Source organism: Microchirus variegatus (assembly GCF_963457635.1).
Source record: "Microchirus variegatus genome assembly, chromosome: 5".
Lineage (NCBI taxonomy): Eukaryota > Metazoa > Chordata > Actinopteri > Pleuronectiformes > Soleidae > Microchirus > Microchirus variegatus.
Window position 1 is genome coordinate 18,743,728 of NC_139806.1, and position 15,606 is coordinate 18,759,333.

General features: G+C 40.6%; 3 protein-coding genes across 3 annotated transcripts; 1 reads left to right on the top strand and 2 right to left on the bottom strand.

Annotated features, from left to right (window-relative positions):
- Positions 1 to 210: 210 nt before the first annotated feature.
- LOC310927298 (chymotrypsin-like elastase family member 3B) lies at positions 211 to 1,891 on the bottom strand (the record flags this gene model as incomplete). The annotated part of the gene is made up of 8 exons (XM_083889592.1): positions 211 to 228; positions 318 to 470; positions 562 to 704; positions 873 to 1,009; positions 1,251 to 1,376; positions 1,506 to 1,588; positions 1,676 to 1,764; positions 1,852 to 1,891. The coding sequence occupies 8 exons, from the start codon at positions 1,889 to 1,891 to the stop codon at positions 211 to 213; spliced, it is 789 nt and encodes a 262-aa protein (XP_083745718.1).
- Positions 1,892 to 2,445: 554 nt separating this feature from the next.
- dhx30 (DEAH (Asp-Glu-Ala-His) box helicase 30) lies at positions 2,446 to 9,283 on the top strand (the record flags this gene model as incomplete). The annotated part of the gene is made up of 19 exons (XM_083889593.1): positions 2,446 to 2,617; positions 2,920 to 3,050; positions 3,141 to 3,251; positions 3,346 to 3,579; positions 3,661 to 3,810; positions 3,888 to 4,040; positions 4,581 to 5,051; positions 5,515 to 5,883; positions 5,986 to 6,064; positions 6,188 to 6,292; positions 6,393 to 6,568; positions 6,696 to 6,902; positions 7,002 to 7,083; positions 7,164 to 7,357; positions 7,478 to 7,637; positions 7,886 to 8,043; positions 8,203 to 8,303; positions 8,388 to 8,527; positions 9,024 to 9,283. 19 exons carry the CDS (start codon positions 2,446 to 2,448, stop codon positions 9,281 to 9,283), a joined length of 3,453 nt encoding a protein of 1,150 aa, XP_083745719.1.
- Positions 9,284 to 9,751: 468 nt separating this feature from the next.
- On the bottom strand, positions 9,752 to 14,154 carry LOC310927300 (alanine aminotransferase 2; the record flags this gene model as incomplete). Its single annotated transcript, XM_083889594.1, has 11 exons — positions 9,752 to 9,842; positions 10,654 to 10,766; positions 10,912 to 11,067; positions 11,175 to 11,349; positions 11,807 to 11,943; positions 12,045 to 12,124; positions 12,200 to 12,443; positions 12,541 to 12,674; positions 13,644 to 13,749; positions 13,883 to 13,972; positions 14,050 to 14,154. 11 exons carry the CDS (start codon positions 14,152 to 14,154, stop codon positions 9,752 to 9,754), a joined length of 1,431 nt encoding a protein of 476 aa, XP_083745720.1.
- Positions 14,155 to 15,606: the final 1,452 nt, after the last annotated feature.

The following is a 15,606-nucleotide window of genomic DNA, read 5'->3' on the forward strand; positions in this document are numbered from 1 at the left end:
TCATTACAAAATCAACAAAAATGTGCAATACAATTCAACAGTATGCATTCATATAAACACCATAAAGAAATGCAAATCTATGTTAAATATGTTTATGTTTTACCATTGTTTGCCTAATAATTACATAAATTGTTCAATTAAAATGTATATACTTTGCTGAAACAAATATAGTTTGGAAGTTTCATTGCTGTTTATTGTTCAGTAATTTCTTCACTTTTTGTCCATGACCTGCAAAGAGACACACATTTAAGTTTGTGCATGTCAAAGACTCGACGCCATGTCCTCATGAATAGGGACATCTGTGTGGTTTCACTCACCTCACGGATCCAGGGGATGAAAGAAGCCACACGGGTAAAAACTGTGGGCTTGTGAGGAGTATTACACCCACGTCCATCCACAAAACTAGTCACTCCTTCAGCGTACCATTTTCCATCTCTGCCTTTACAGTTCAGGGGGCCGCCAGAGTCTCCCTAGAAGATGACAGCGGATACTGAGGCACTGAAGCAAATCTGTATTTTGTTTGTGTTACAGAAAGCATATTGCTGCTTTATTTTTCCTTACATGGCATGCTGACTTGCTCTCTCCTCCTGCACAGACCATTGTTGTTTTGGCTGAGCTGCCCCACCAGTCATTTTGGCTGCAGATACTGTGCCCTACCACAGGAAGTAGGGCCTGCTGTAGTGTAGTTGCCTGTGGGCCTCCGGCTAAAGGCAAATGAACACAGTGTTTATCATAACAGCTTAGGATTTTAATGATATTTGTACTTGATTCTTTTCTTCTCATTCCAGCACAACATAAATGTTTTGGGTTTACACATAGATGCACTACACTTGTTGTAAGCTGGAGTTAGTAGACTTGGCAGCAGGTCTTACAGTAGAGACGACCCCAGCCTGTGATGTAACAGGGCTGGTTGTGGGCAAGGGAGGCACCATGTGGCGGCAGGCAAGCCAGCTGAACTTTATCATTAATAACAGCACTCGCCTCCAGCTTAAGCAGAGCAATATCATTCCTGTGTAACAGATAAAATATAGAATGAGAACATGTGGGTATATTGAACTGTGTAGAGTACCTGCTTTGTTAACATACCTAGGTGAAAATATTTACATTCATTTCTGTTTGCTCAGCTGCTGTCTGACAGAAGCTGTCAGGGTCAGCACCTTTTTTTTTTCAAGGACACATTTACTGTGTATACTTCAATGATTAAGCACAGATCTAAGTACAGGGTTGTACATTGAAGGATGGTTATTTACCCACAGGACACACAGTTTTTGTTCCATTTGTGGTGGATGAACATTTCTTTGACCCTAATGGACTGTTCCAGTCCCTCATCCTTGTTCATGTCATGCTCGGCAAGCACCACCCGGTACGTGTGGAATCTGGATTGGGGGAGAGCGACATCTATACATTTTGTTTTAGAAATGTCATTACCATTATGTCACTCTCAGGAAATAACATGAAACTTAAGGTTTTAAGCCCCTAGTGTTAGACAGTAACTTTTCTCTCACGTGATGCAGTGAGCAGCAGTCAGAACCCAGTCAGGAGCAATAAGTGTTCCACCACAGGTTGGGAAGAAGGACTCCAAAGAGACCTACAAATTAGTGGAAACTGAATGACCTTAGACTAACATGTGAATCAGCTTGGTTTGTGAAAAACAAAAATGTTGACACTGACTTACCTGCCATGGCCAGCTGTAGGGACGAGCTTCCTCGCCATTCACCACACGACTTGGATTGGGCTGGTAAATAGGTGTCCCACACCCAGACACTACGACAGACAGTGAGACTCAGAAACAAGCTGAAGAAGACAGCACCCAAATGCAACTCTGGTGCTGTGTATTTAACATGGACTCACCAGTTGTGACGGCTAAGAAGAGAACAAATGGCAGTTCCATTGCTTATTGATCCAAAGTGAGTGTTTTTTCACACAGAGCTATTTATGGGTGGCAGCCCAAACAGCCTGGGAGTTTCCTCCCATTCTCCAGGTGACGAGAACTCCAACTAAGGCTGAATGCATAGAATGTGTAAAGCAAACATTACACAAGAATGATATAAATAAAATATTTCAAAACCCCATGATTAATATGTATAATATTTTCTACACTTCATATGGAAATACCACAATAGTTTCTGTTTTGATAAAGTCACACTAAATTGTTTTTACATATCAAAATAGTACCTCATTAGTAAGCATTATAGTACATATTGTGATACCATGCGTTACACTGACTCCGTTTTAATTCACTTATTTATAATATGCAACTTTAATTTGAGGCGACACTAAGTCCAATGAAATTAACCTTGAAACAAGTGAGGGAAGAAAATGCATTTGCCTTTTCATCTATGTCGTTACCGCAGCTTTCCTCGCCAAACAGTGGTGTCGCTGTGAAGGTGAACACTGTCCTCTATTTCCGCTCACTGCCGTAGAAGAAGAAACCGGTTTTTAATCATGGCGCTGCACGGTGTCTTACGCGTGCCCCTGAGAGGACTCACTAAAGTCCCCAAATGTGTTCGTATGGGACGCACAGTAACGTCCAACTGGAGCAGGGAAATGCGGTGGTACTCGACTAAAACTGGACGCATTGAAGAAACGAATGCGTCATGGAATCAGACTAAACGAAGTGAGTAAAAACGTCTCTCAGGTTTGTTAGCTAACAGCGACAGCCCTCAGACATGCTAAACCTCAAGGACATCCATCCTGAAAACAATTATAGCTATAAATTAAAAATGTAGAGATATTCACTTCTTCACATCGATGTGGCCATTGAGTATTTGTGTCATACATGGAAGGACACAAATGACTGAAATTGGTGCGTTTGAATTAAGTCCAGAGCATGAGACTAGTTTTTCCTCATTTCTCAAGCCTGATGTGTTGTTGAAACTCTTTGACCTTGCTGTTTGTCTGACCATTTTTCCTCTTTAGATAACTCAGCGCTATTAAAGGAGTTTCCAGAACCAAAAGGCCTCTTGCATAACACCGTTTCTCGGTCACTGGGAATCAGTGATCTGTCCCAGCTTGTCCAGTACAGCTATACCGAGAATTCTGGTGTCAAGGTGAGAACAAAAGATACATTAATCTATGAAAGGATCGAGAGCTCATGTCCAGCATATAACACTTAAAATGTTGTATTTTTGTTTGTGTAGAAAGCTACTGTCACACTATTATGGCCCTGTAAGATTGAAGAGGTGGGTTATGCCTCAAAGAAGATTGATGCTGAACGATTTGCTGCAGCTGCTGCTTGTCTCAAGCTAAAAGTAAGTCTTAAAACTTTGGGGGGGGAAAATACCTCTTTCAATTTCAGTATTTTTGCTTAATTTGTCTCTCTAAACCATCTCTCTTTGTGTGCAGGAAATGGGTGTAATTGGTCCAAACAATCAGCTTTCCAGGAGGAGACCTAGCCGCAGGAGAGGAGGGCATCATTCCATCTTCTATGATGATGATGAGGGTGGCATTAGCACAGATAATGGCCCTAAAGCAGATGTAGAAGACCCCGCTGTTGCTGAAGCGCTCTCCCTCTTTCCTCATCCTAGAGCACTCTTATCTAGAGTCATCCAGGTGGCCAAATCATCTGACAAACTTGGGGTTAGTAGTTCTCATACCTTCCATAATGACACCAAATCACCTTAAACTCATAATATATTCTAAATCTAATTGTCTTTATAGGAGATGATGAGTTTCAGAACAACAGGAGGGACGCAAAAGAAGTGTGAACTGACTCTGCACTGGCCAGAGAAGATGATGTTCACGGCTACAGCGGGGAAAAAAGTGATGGCAGAGAAAAGAGCTGCAGCTCTTGCATGCATGCAACTGAAGGTGAGAATGACTTTGGGGGGAATTCTATGCTTTTGCATGTTTGAACTGTGCTCATACACGTCATGTCCCCTTATTAGGAGCTGCAGCTGCTCGATAAAAACAACAATCCACTGACTCATGCCAGATACCACCATGAGCAGGTGAGGGAGGCTGGGAAAAGGGAGAAACTTCCACTACCACTAGAAATCCCAGAACACCTGGAGTGTCGCTTAAGGGAGCATCTTGCACAGGTAATATATATTTTCTTTTCTTCAAATCATTTGTATACGTGTCTGCACTACCTGACCATCGCTGAACACAGGTTATGTTCTCCATTCAAGACTTAAAAAAAATGTATTTATTTATTTCAGAAGAATAAATGTAGGTGACAGGAACAGTCAGAAATAATAACATTGCGTAAGTGAAATATATATATATATATATATATATATATATATATATATATATATATATATATATATATATATATATATATATATATATTTTGTGACCCCCTTGTATTAATTGTGGAATATCTTTTATGGGGGCGGACCTTCAGTACTTGATACAGCAGCTGAAGCTCAATATACTATTTCTCCATTTTACCAAAACCAGGAAAACCTATATTATTAATAAAAAAATATTGAAATATGCTTAATTAAATATTTTTTTATTTGTATGTAATTGATGCTGATTTTTTATTATTATTATTATTATAATTTCTTTGGTATAGGTCATGTGGTAAAATGTTCTGTCCAAGATTAAATCTCCTACCTTATTGGTTCTAACAGTACCCAGTGGCAATGGAAGTGCAGAAGCTATGGGAGGAGGAAGAGGCAAGAGGACAGCAGGCAGTCAACCAGGAGGATGATGCAGAGGAGGAAGATTTAGTAACAGACGCCATCACGGGCAGACCGTACAAACCTTTGTCTAAACAAGAGGCTCGTGAGCTCAACAACTACCTACAGGAGGAATGGGAGAGGGCAAACCCCAGACTCAGTGTGGAGCTCCCAGTCGATGGCCACCGTCAACGTGTGGTCTCGGCCGTGCAGTCCTCTCGGGTGGTTGTGATTGCCGGTGAAACGGGATGTGGCAAAACGACGCGGATCCCCCGCTTCCTGCTGGAAGACTGCGTGAGAGGTGGGGAGGGAGCTAAATGCAACATCCTGGTGACCCAGCCTCGTAGGATCAGCGCTGTCTCAGTGGCACATCGAGTTGCTCATGAGATGGGCCCAGCTCTGAAAAGCTCTGTGGGATATCAGGTAGATATGGCTTTACACTTTACTCATGTTGTTACTTAAAAGTGCATTATGTAATAAATCTAAAGCAACTGGCCATAAAATCCTCCTAATATATCACAGACTCAGGAATAATGTTCATATAACAAACTGAACTCACCAACAACAGTACAGCTAAAATATTTGCATTAAAAATGTTTTTTGCAGACTGCGAATCATGTTTATGTTTTGAAATCATGTTTTGGCATGTGGTGCCACCTACCGCCATCTACCAATCATGGCAGTCGGTAGAGTCTCAGCTGCTGAGCAACCACAGGTTGCCAGTTACGTCTGAGCTACAATGGCGGAGAAAACGAAACCTAAAAGACCTCTGTATTTTGAATTTGAGTGTAGTAACAGTTTTTTGCAACATTCTTACATATGGGGCCTTTGATTAACTGTGGCGATTACAGCTGAAATTTAAGTAATAATTATTTTTGTTCCATAGGTGAGACTTGAGAGCCGACCCCCAGAGCACAGTGGAGGAGCATTACTCTTCCTCACTGTGGGCGTTCTGTTGAGGAAGCTGCAGTCAAACCCATCCCTGAAAGGAATCAGTCACATCGTGGTGGACGAGGTCCATGAGAGAGACATAAATACTGACCTGCTGCTGGCTTTACTACAATCCAGCCTTAAAGAGAACCCTGACCTACGAGTAGTACTTATGAGTGCGACTGGGGACAACCAGAGGCTGGCTCAGTATTTTGGAGGCTGTCTTATTGTGAAGGTTCCAGGTTTCATGCATCCAGTCAAGGACAGATACCTGGAAGATGTGATGAGAGAGATGGGACGCCCACCGCCATCCCAAGAGATTTTTGTATGCATTCTTTAGCTTATTTTTGTGCAAAAATATTATTCTATATATTCTGTATATATATGTCTCCTATATATAAGCAAATTTGGATTTTATCTTTTTTAGGGAGGAAGAGATGACGCTGCACCTGATCTAGATTTATTAGCTGATGTTATTGAACACATTGACAGACATGGAGAGCCAGGTAATCCAAACACTATCTCTACCTTGCCTCTACCCTTTTTTGTAAATGCATTCAATTACTGTATAAGATGGTGGTCTGTTTGTTTTTTTTCTCTCTCAAAACTCCATTCCTCTCATGATTCAGGTGCAATACTGTGTTTCCTCCCTGGATGGCAGGACATCAAGGCAGTTCAGGACAAACTCAAGGAGAAGTCACACTTTTCCTCTGGCTCACAGATGATCTTGCCATGTAAGAGCAAAGAAAGCAACGTGTCCTGTGTCTTCATAGTATTATTATTTGTGTGTGTATATCTATATATATGTATATGTATCATTTCTCTTCGTTTCAGTGCACTCTAGTTTATCAGTGGCTGACCAGCAGATTGTGTTCCAGCACCCCCAGATGGGCCAGAGGAAGATTGTGCTCGCCACCAATATTGCCGAGACCTCTATCACCATAGATGACATTGTTCATGTGGTGGATACAGGAACTCACAAACAACAGAATTATGACCCACGGACAAAGGTTAATTAATTGACATCTCTTTTTTTTTATTATTAAGATTTCTAGATTGTGGTATTTTTTGATGGAATTCTTGTAAAATAACTGAGGATCAAAAATAAGGCAACTGTCTTTTTGTTTGGTTTTCCAGGTCTCCTGTCTGGACACAGTTTGGATATCCCACTCTAACGTCACTCAAAGAAAAGGGAGAGCAGGGCGGTGTCAGCCAGGACGATCCTACCACCTGTTTCCAAAAAAACAGCTTGAGTCTATGACTGAGTTCCCAGTCCCCGAAATCCTGCGTACCCCACTGGAGAGTTTAGTCGTGCAGACCAAAATCCACAGTCCGGACTGCAAGGTATTGACAAAGAACCACAGCTTTTGGGCTCCATTTTCCCTGTTATATTTGTCTCACATTTTGAATGATTACATCTGTTCTTTTTTTTTATTCCTGTAGGCTGAAACATTCTTATCCCAAGTCTTAGACAGTCCAGAGCGAGATGCTGTGAGAGATGCGATCCAAAATCTACAAGTCATCGGTATGGAGTAACTTCTACATGTTCATTAATTAATTAAATTCTACTCAAAATTGATGTAATGTCATTTTTTATTTTGGCAGGAGTTCTAGACAAGACGGAAACCCTGACACCTTTAGGAGAGCGTGTTGCCTGCATGTCATGTGACCCTCGACTTGGCAAATTGCTCGTTCTGAGTGCCATGTTCAGGTGTGTTCTGCCCATGTTGTCTATAGTCGCCTGTCTGACCAGAGATCCTTTCCACAACAGTCTTCAGAACAGAGCACTAGTCGACAAGGTGAGGTGCTCTCACACACCCCTTTTTTGATGAATAAATGAATGTATATCTTAAAAACAACAACTTTGTCTTGTGGACTGTACTGATTGTAATTCAATGGTCTCTGCTTTGTTTGTCCAGGCCAAAAAAGCTCTAAGTGGCTCCAGCTACAGTGATTACTTGGTGTTCAGCAGAGCTGTGTTGGGCTGGAAAAGAATTCAGCTGGAGGGCGACAGACTAGACAGAGATGAGTATTTGGAAGAAAATACTCTATCCAAGTCCAGCCTTCGATTTATCAATGGTGAGTTTAAAGCATCAGTCTCATAGATGGCTTCTTTAAAGTGATTGAAGACCATGAGTGCCATTCACAGTGACTTAAATCCAGGTTGATCTTTTTACATGCATGTGTTTTTCTTGAAAATAATATATGATTTTTGGTAACTCTTTTACTTCAACATTTTTTCAATGGCTTTGAATGCAATTTTGTCCATGCAATCCATTTGATGCAGATTCTGAACCGATTGTTTGCCTTGTGTCATTGTGTTGAAGGGCTCATCTCTCAGTTCAGTGAGAACCTGCATGACGCCAAGCTGGTTTCTCGTGCCAGTGAGTGCCAACATCGCAATTCTCTCTACAATGAGCTCAAGGACCAGGATGAGCTTCTTAAAGCTGTGCTACTGGCTGGACTTTATCCCAACCTCATTCAGGTACATGGCAACCTCTCAGAACCCCTTTGTGTGCTGTTTGGGAAATTATCATCATCATCATTCTGTAATTTTAATGTTAGAATTATCTGCTGTCGTGGATTCCAGACTGTTGGAGCTTGACGTGGATTGTAAAACATTTCACTTGTGTCTATTTCTCAGGTTAAGAAAGGTCTTGTGATGAAAGGGCGTTTTCGACCCAATGGAGTGGCTTTCAGCACAATGACTGGACCAGTGCTGCTTCACCGTTCATCGGTCAACAGGTCTGGGCATCTTAAAAACTTAACAGAGCAAGTGTTGACTAATAATGTGTATGTAACCTTTACTTCTCCCTTTTTATATTGCAGAGGAGAAGACCATTTCCCAAGTCGCTGGTTGACCTATTTTTACGCAGTCAAGTCAAACGGGAGTGTTTTCATCAGGGACTCTTCTGCTGTTCACCCACTCGCTCTGCTGCTGCTCACAGACTGCGATATCACGGAGACAGGTAGGACGTGACACTGCTGCCCATTAAAAGGTTTCAACTAACGTATACACTGGTGTTTAAGAGTGTACTGAATTTGAGGGTACATTCTTAGCACGGTAATCGCACAATAGCCCTTCATCTTAGCTTGTTTCTGAAACAAATCAATCAGTAGTGGCAAAGTCATTCATTTTGTAATTTTCAGCCCACTAGCGACTGTGGTTGCTAAGTCACAGTCATTTCTGTGAGTTCAGTAACATTTACAGCTGCATTTTTCTCATCTGGGGGTTTGTGAAGCCATCTCTGTCTTGCCAAATGCTAAAAGCTATTAAGCACAGCACAAAAATGATGGTATTGTTGGATAAAAGAATGGCGATGTGTGTGACAACATTCTCAGTAGAAAGTGTACAACACTGAGCATAACAATCTAAAGCATTTAGAATGTAACCTCTCTGCTAATTATTCAGTCTTAAATCTCACTGCTACCTTTCCTAAATATCTTCTTTTTTTTTTTCCTCAGTGATTGGAAACCGAGTTCAAGTGTCTTTTCCCGGTCGCTCTCTGGTGCACTGTGAGCTGACTGCTGACACGTGGGAGCTGCTGTGGGATCTACGTACGTCGATTCAGACCATGCTGCACCGAAATCTGAGCAATACCCAATCCACAATCATCAATTCCTCCCAAGATGGAAAGCTCCTCTCCTTACTGGTAGAGCTGCTGAAAAATTCAGACTCAAATGCTCATGCTCAGAATAACCATAGTGACTCTGAGGTGGATTAATGACTTCGAGTGGTTTCCATGCTTGTGCATTGGCTTTGCAGGAACCTAAGAAGATAATGGTATCTTTCATTCTGTCTTTATTTCTTTTTTGTTGTTTATGAAAGCACCTACTGCACAGAACTGTCCAGGACTTTCAGAGAGCAAAAATCCACATTGGGATCTCGTCTACCTTTCGATGTTAATGATAAAATTGAACTGTGGCTAAGTAATCATTGGTATGGATGGTGGACTAAGGTTTATTGGCCATGAATGATAATGTGCTTTCTGGAAAGCAGAAGTTGAATTTTACTCTAACCAGTAAAGACTTAATTTATGGCCAAAGGTCATTTAAAGTGTACCGCATGCAGACAATGTATTTATTATAATAAATATTCACAATACATGAGTAAATGATTTTAGTCTTTTATTGTGTCTTGAATCACTGTACTGCTGAAATGCAACGTAACTTTTTTTCTTCAGTGACATTGTTTAAGAAAAATCCTTCATTAACTGGGTGTGAAAGCTCGTCAGGCGTTTCAGTAGTTCCTCCATGATGTCCTGAGGGGTCATGATGCAAATTCTGTAGGAAGAAATGTGGGAGTGAGTAAAATGTTTTCTACCAAATGGATCACTTAAAGGGGAAATATTATACCCTACTTCTCCAAGTTAACCTAGTTCCCTGGTGTCTTAATGAACATGTCTGTGACATGCTTTGGTCAAAATACCAAAAGGATGAAGCACCACAGCAGTTCAATCACCCTGACAAAACAGCCCTGTTCAGAACGCTCTGTTTAGTAGTGTCTCTTTCTTAAAAAAAAAAAAAAAGTTACATGTAACTTGGGACAGGAAATGACATCAGCCACAGAGGCTACTGGGAGCTAACAGCAGTTATTTGGAAAAGTGATCATTTGCAGGCTCTAGCAGGCACATTGCTGTCATATATAACATGTATCCACTGGACAGATAAATCCTCTGAGGCTGGAAGTTTGTGTAGGACTCTGTGCTGCACTGTGGAGCCAAGAATAGAACATTCGCGGACTTCCGGTTTTCGGATACCATTGCCCTAGCCTGCACTCTCGCGCATTTTATGGACAAAGCGGAGCTCCGCGAGACAACAATTCCAGGAATTGAGCACATTGTGAAGTACAATGAGTGTGGAAGTCAACATCGCATGTTTCATCTCCCATACTTAGACTGAGGAGGACCACAAAAACATGAGCGAGTCATCTTTTTTTACACTTTGTCGACTGATGGGAACTCCAAAGTCCCCCAGAGTGATTTTGCATAATATGTCCCCTTTAAACTATCCTATAGTTTTTCACCTAGAACCCCTGGTTTTATCTGGTCTTTGTCAATGCTATATTTTTGGATAACTCATAATTTGACTGCACCTGATGTGGTGGGTGCCCTCCTTTTGTCCATATTCGGAACCAGGACGAACAAACACACCAGCATCCTCTAGCAGATTGACACAGTAGAACGTATCTGGCCCCAGTCCTGCTTCCTACATTATCAAAAGGGTCACATTTCATAAGAAAAAATAATGTATATGTGTGTATGCTAATGAAGTACAGTATATGTATGACAAGTTTTGATTGTATTGTAATTTTGGCTGTGTGTATTTGTTTCGATATGTTGAGTATTATAACCCTGGCTTTCTGAATGGCTCTTGGTGGAAGATCCAATCTGGGGAACACAAATGCTCCTCCTCGCACTGGTTGGCAGGATAAACCCGGGAGGCTGTTGAAAACACTGAAGGCTCTCTTTCCATTATTAGCCAGTGTGGTCCTAATGTGTTGAGTCTCCTGCAGAAGAGGGAGTTAAAGGCGAGAACAAAAAATTATTTCAAATTGCAGTGTCTGAATTAGTGTACTTTGTTATGTTGCATCATAATCTGATCAGGGCATCTCACCTTAATGTACAGAGGATACGAGGGATCTCCTGGTTGTGGTGGATTTGACATCACATCCAGGGCAATCTGACCCAGCGCAGGAGCGCCGCTGTCCTTTGCGAACTGGGTGTAGATGTACTTCGTCACATCAGGGTCCAGATTTACCAGCTCAACGTATCCACATCGTAGACCACACCTGAATCCAAAGCAGAGTCATAACGTTGACAAAGCAGTCTCGGCTGTTCAGGAGCTTTCGATGGCATCATCACTTTAAGGCCTTTAAAAAAAAAATATATATATATATATATATATATATATACTCATCCTGTGATAAATTAAAACTGTCAATGAATGACAAAGTAAAATATAATTGTAATAATATGGTTTGCTTTTGTTCTTTGTTTGCACAATAACGAGACAGGATGTCCTCATTTCACTCCATGTTTTATTTTGTATCTCAAACAGAAGTTTAGAAATAACTAGATTATTGTCTGTTATACAAATGTCCTGGGAGTGTTTATGTGGTACTTGTGTGCTTAAATGCCGCAAAATGCTCACCCTTGTGATCCTAATGGTGAGATTGTCAGTTCGGCATCGAGAATGAACTTTGTTTTGTGAAGATTGTCGTGTCACGAAGTAACAGAGGAACTTACTCTCCGATGATGCCTTTGGATGCTGAGTGGAAGGAGGCTAGTTCCACTGTGTCTGAAAAAGGAGGCCCCATCTCTGCCAGAACTCTCTTGTAGGAGACAAACTCACTCTTTTCCCCACAAACCATGTCCTGATAAACCTTTGGAGAGGGACATATGGAAGTCCAAATGTCAATTTGCTGAATGTGTGTGTTTTTTTCTCCTTATGCTTTGGAAGATGATAATCCTTTGAGAGAACCACCTCGTCGGCCAGAATGAAGAGCCTCTGCTCTGAAGCAAACTGGATGACCTCTTGCACCGATTGTCTGCTTTGAACTTGACCTGTGATGGTGACATAGCATGAAGTGGCGTATATTCATACAAGATACAATACATCTCCTGTCTTTTGCTTTCTACCTGCTGGATTTCCAGGGTTGATCATATACAGAGCAACAGGGTTACACACGCCTTTGGCTGATGCCAGCGCTCGGTGAAGCTCCTCCACATGCAGCTCCCAGCCCTGCTCCTCATCCAGGTAGTAGGGAATGGGAACTGCTCCCAGTTCCATTATGGACAAAACCGAGGTGTTGTAACCTGGCACTGGAGTTAAAATGCCTGTTCTAGTTGAGGCCTCTGTGTTCACCAGGATTTTAAGAATGTTCTATGAAGCGCAGAAAATGATGGGTTAACTTAACGATGTCAATGATTTAAAGGAGAAAGTGTCAGCATATAAACATATCAGTCATGTCGAATGTTACCGCAAATGACCACTGTGAGCCTGGGCTGATGTAAATGTTTTCGGGGTTCGACTGAGCCCCACCATCTCGTCTGCTTATATATTCAGAGACTCTGCGGACTATATCTGGCATACCCTTTGGAGCACTGTAGCAACCTGAAGAAAAAGACGCATCAGAAAATCAGACATGACACTGACTCCATAAATATTTTCTTTGACTTTGCATATTTGCATTTAACCTTAACTAAACAATTCTGCGCACTTTTTTTTACATTGTGTGCGTCATTGATCCGTGGGCTCTGAAGTCATTAAAAAGACATTTTTAAAAAATGATTTCAATTTCATGATGGACTGTAGGCTTTGCTGTTCGCCGAAGATTTTAAAGTAAGCCATTGTGTTGGGTTTGAGACAGAGCGGTTAATTCCATTTGAATGCGACCTCCTTTGTTTATCCTGGGAATTGTTTTTTTTTTTATTCTTTAGGTTTTAGATTAATATTATTTATTATTATCATTATTATTGTTTGTTTTTTCTTTAGAGACATGCACAGACTGACTTTTGAGAGACTTTGTGGAATCGCGTGCCTTGACATGAAATTCTGCCTGGAAATTTTTATTTATGTTTTTTATGGTTTATTTGTTCTGTTACAATATGTTTGTTCAAGTTTACAGTTTTAAACTAAACTAATTTTTTTTTTTTTTTACAATTTCAAGCTTTGTAAACGGCTTCATCTCTGTTTCTTTTTGCTCAAATCACTCATGAGATTGCCTAGGTTATACTGAAAATAAGCATATAAGACACTGTATTGCACATTCTTATAGAATCTGTATTATGTTTGAGCTTGGTAATGGAAAAAAGTGATATTTGTATATCACACAAATATTTGCAGTTAATTAGAGTACTTTTACATATTGTAGTATTACATTTATAGACATGACCCAATTTTTTTTTTTTACCAAAATCCACAATGACAATTATCCCACTCACTCAAACAATACAATAATAATTATATTCTGTACTAGTACCTATATGTATCAAAAGTATATCCAGTATAAATGCATTGTCTTCAATAGTTTGAATGGGAAATATTTTAGTGTTCATAGCGACTTGTTATAGACACCCTTACCAACACTTCCACCAAAATCTCCCAGCAGCCGCTGAGCCCTTTGTCTGACGTCCACTGGCAGTTTGTTGTCGTTCATGAGCTGAGGGTAAACACACGCTGCAAGAATCTGCAAAACATGTCATATAGTCCTATAGTACTTTAGACACAAGTTTTAGTTCAGAAGAAATAGCAGTGGCTTGCACATGCAGTCAAGCAGTTTATTGAATTTAAATGTGCAGTCTTTGAAGGTCACAGATTACCTGTCGGACAAATGTAAGAGGTTTCGTGCCTGTCTTCTGCGGGTCACCCCAGGACAAATCTATCACTTCTTTGTATGGCTTTTTCACACCCTATTCAATTAAAAGATTCCAGATATGCTTGTATCCATATATTTCAGATTTATTTCAACATCTTGTCTATTTCTTACCTGTCTGAGCTCCTCCGTGATCCGGTTTATTCGTCCATATAGAGCTGCAGTCTCAACTTCTGCCATGTACTTCACAAATGGATTGTTTTCCTGCAACACAGACATTTTTGTACTTTTTTTTCTCCAACCTCTTGAACATCAGACCAGCAGCCGTTTTATCCTGACTTGTTGTGAGGTCAAACTGTAAACTGTCCTCAAGTGTCCAAGCTAGGACATTCAGTTAAATATGTATACTTGTGTGACTTATTAACAGACAGCAAGATTCCAGGACAACCTTCTTTTGACAGCTTTTTTACTGATTAATCCTATTTGGAAATATTTCTCCAAAAATACACTTTCATTATATCTTGTCTTTAATCCTGGCTGTCAAACTCAGATGAATAACAATATATCCATTTAGAAACCAGTATCAGTCAGCATTGTTATAGTGCACCTCGTCCATAAAAAACTCATCCATAAATCCAAGCCCTCCACATGTCGGCTTGAACCCCTCCACAGGGCTCTGGTCAAATGGTCCGTACTGTCGCGCCTTCCCTTCATTTCTGCCATCATCCACACTTCACTCGCCACGGGAATTGTTCCATCACATTTCAAAACTGCTGGTATTCACTATTCACATCCTCCTTGACCTGTGGCCTTTGGCACAATTTCTCCTCAAAAGATTATGTTGTATTGGTGTCTACAGGTGTGCCCCAGGGGTCAGTCCTGGGGCCCCTCCTCTTTAGCATCTCCTTCCCCGTGGTAATATCTCCAATGCTTCATGGATGATACCCAGTTCTATTTATCCAGCTCACCAATTTCACACCCCCACCCCTCTCCCTCACCTCAAATTTCCTCAAATTAAACAGTAACAAAATAGAAATTCTCATTATTGGCACGAAATACACACACCATCCAAAGTTGATAGTTTTCCCCTCACCATTGATAGCTCCACCTTTCTCCCTCCTCTCAGGTTAAGAGTCTGGGTGTCATTCTTGACAGCAATCCCACATCAATAATATTACCCCATATTTCCATCTACTCAACATTCATGGACTCTGCATTTCACCTGAAGTAATAATTTCCTTGAGACACTGTGGGTGGATGTGTGTTAATGTTTCAGCTCAGCCTGTGAAGTTAGTTTTAAGGTTGGATATTTGATTAAAAAAAAAAAAAAAAACTTGCTAACTGACTGCAAAGTCCTCTTCTTAGAGGATATTCCACATGTCAATGGACTCAGCAATTTTACCCACTGACACAAATCAGATACATTTCTTTTACGTCAATGTTGGTGCTTCTTATATTGTCTTTTCTTTTTTCTTTTTCAATAGCTCCCCCAATAGACTATAGAACAGTAATGGACAAACCATTTTATTGTCTGTGAAGATTCACATTTATCCAGGTCATAGTTATCCAAAAGCTTTAAATCAGGAGAAACTATACTTGTTTGTTCTTAAAAGAATTTCACTTCTCATTCAAAACGCTTTCTACCCACAACAAATATGTATTTGTCTTGCATTTCCAATGACTTCACTGCAGTCAGATAAACCCTATGAAGAAATCCATAATTTCTTATCA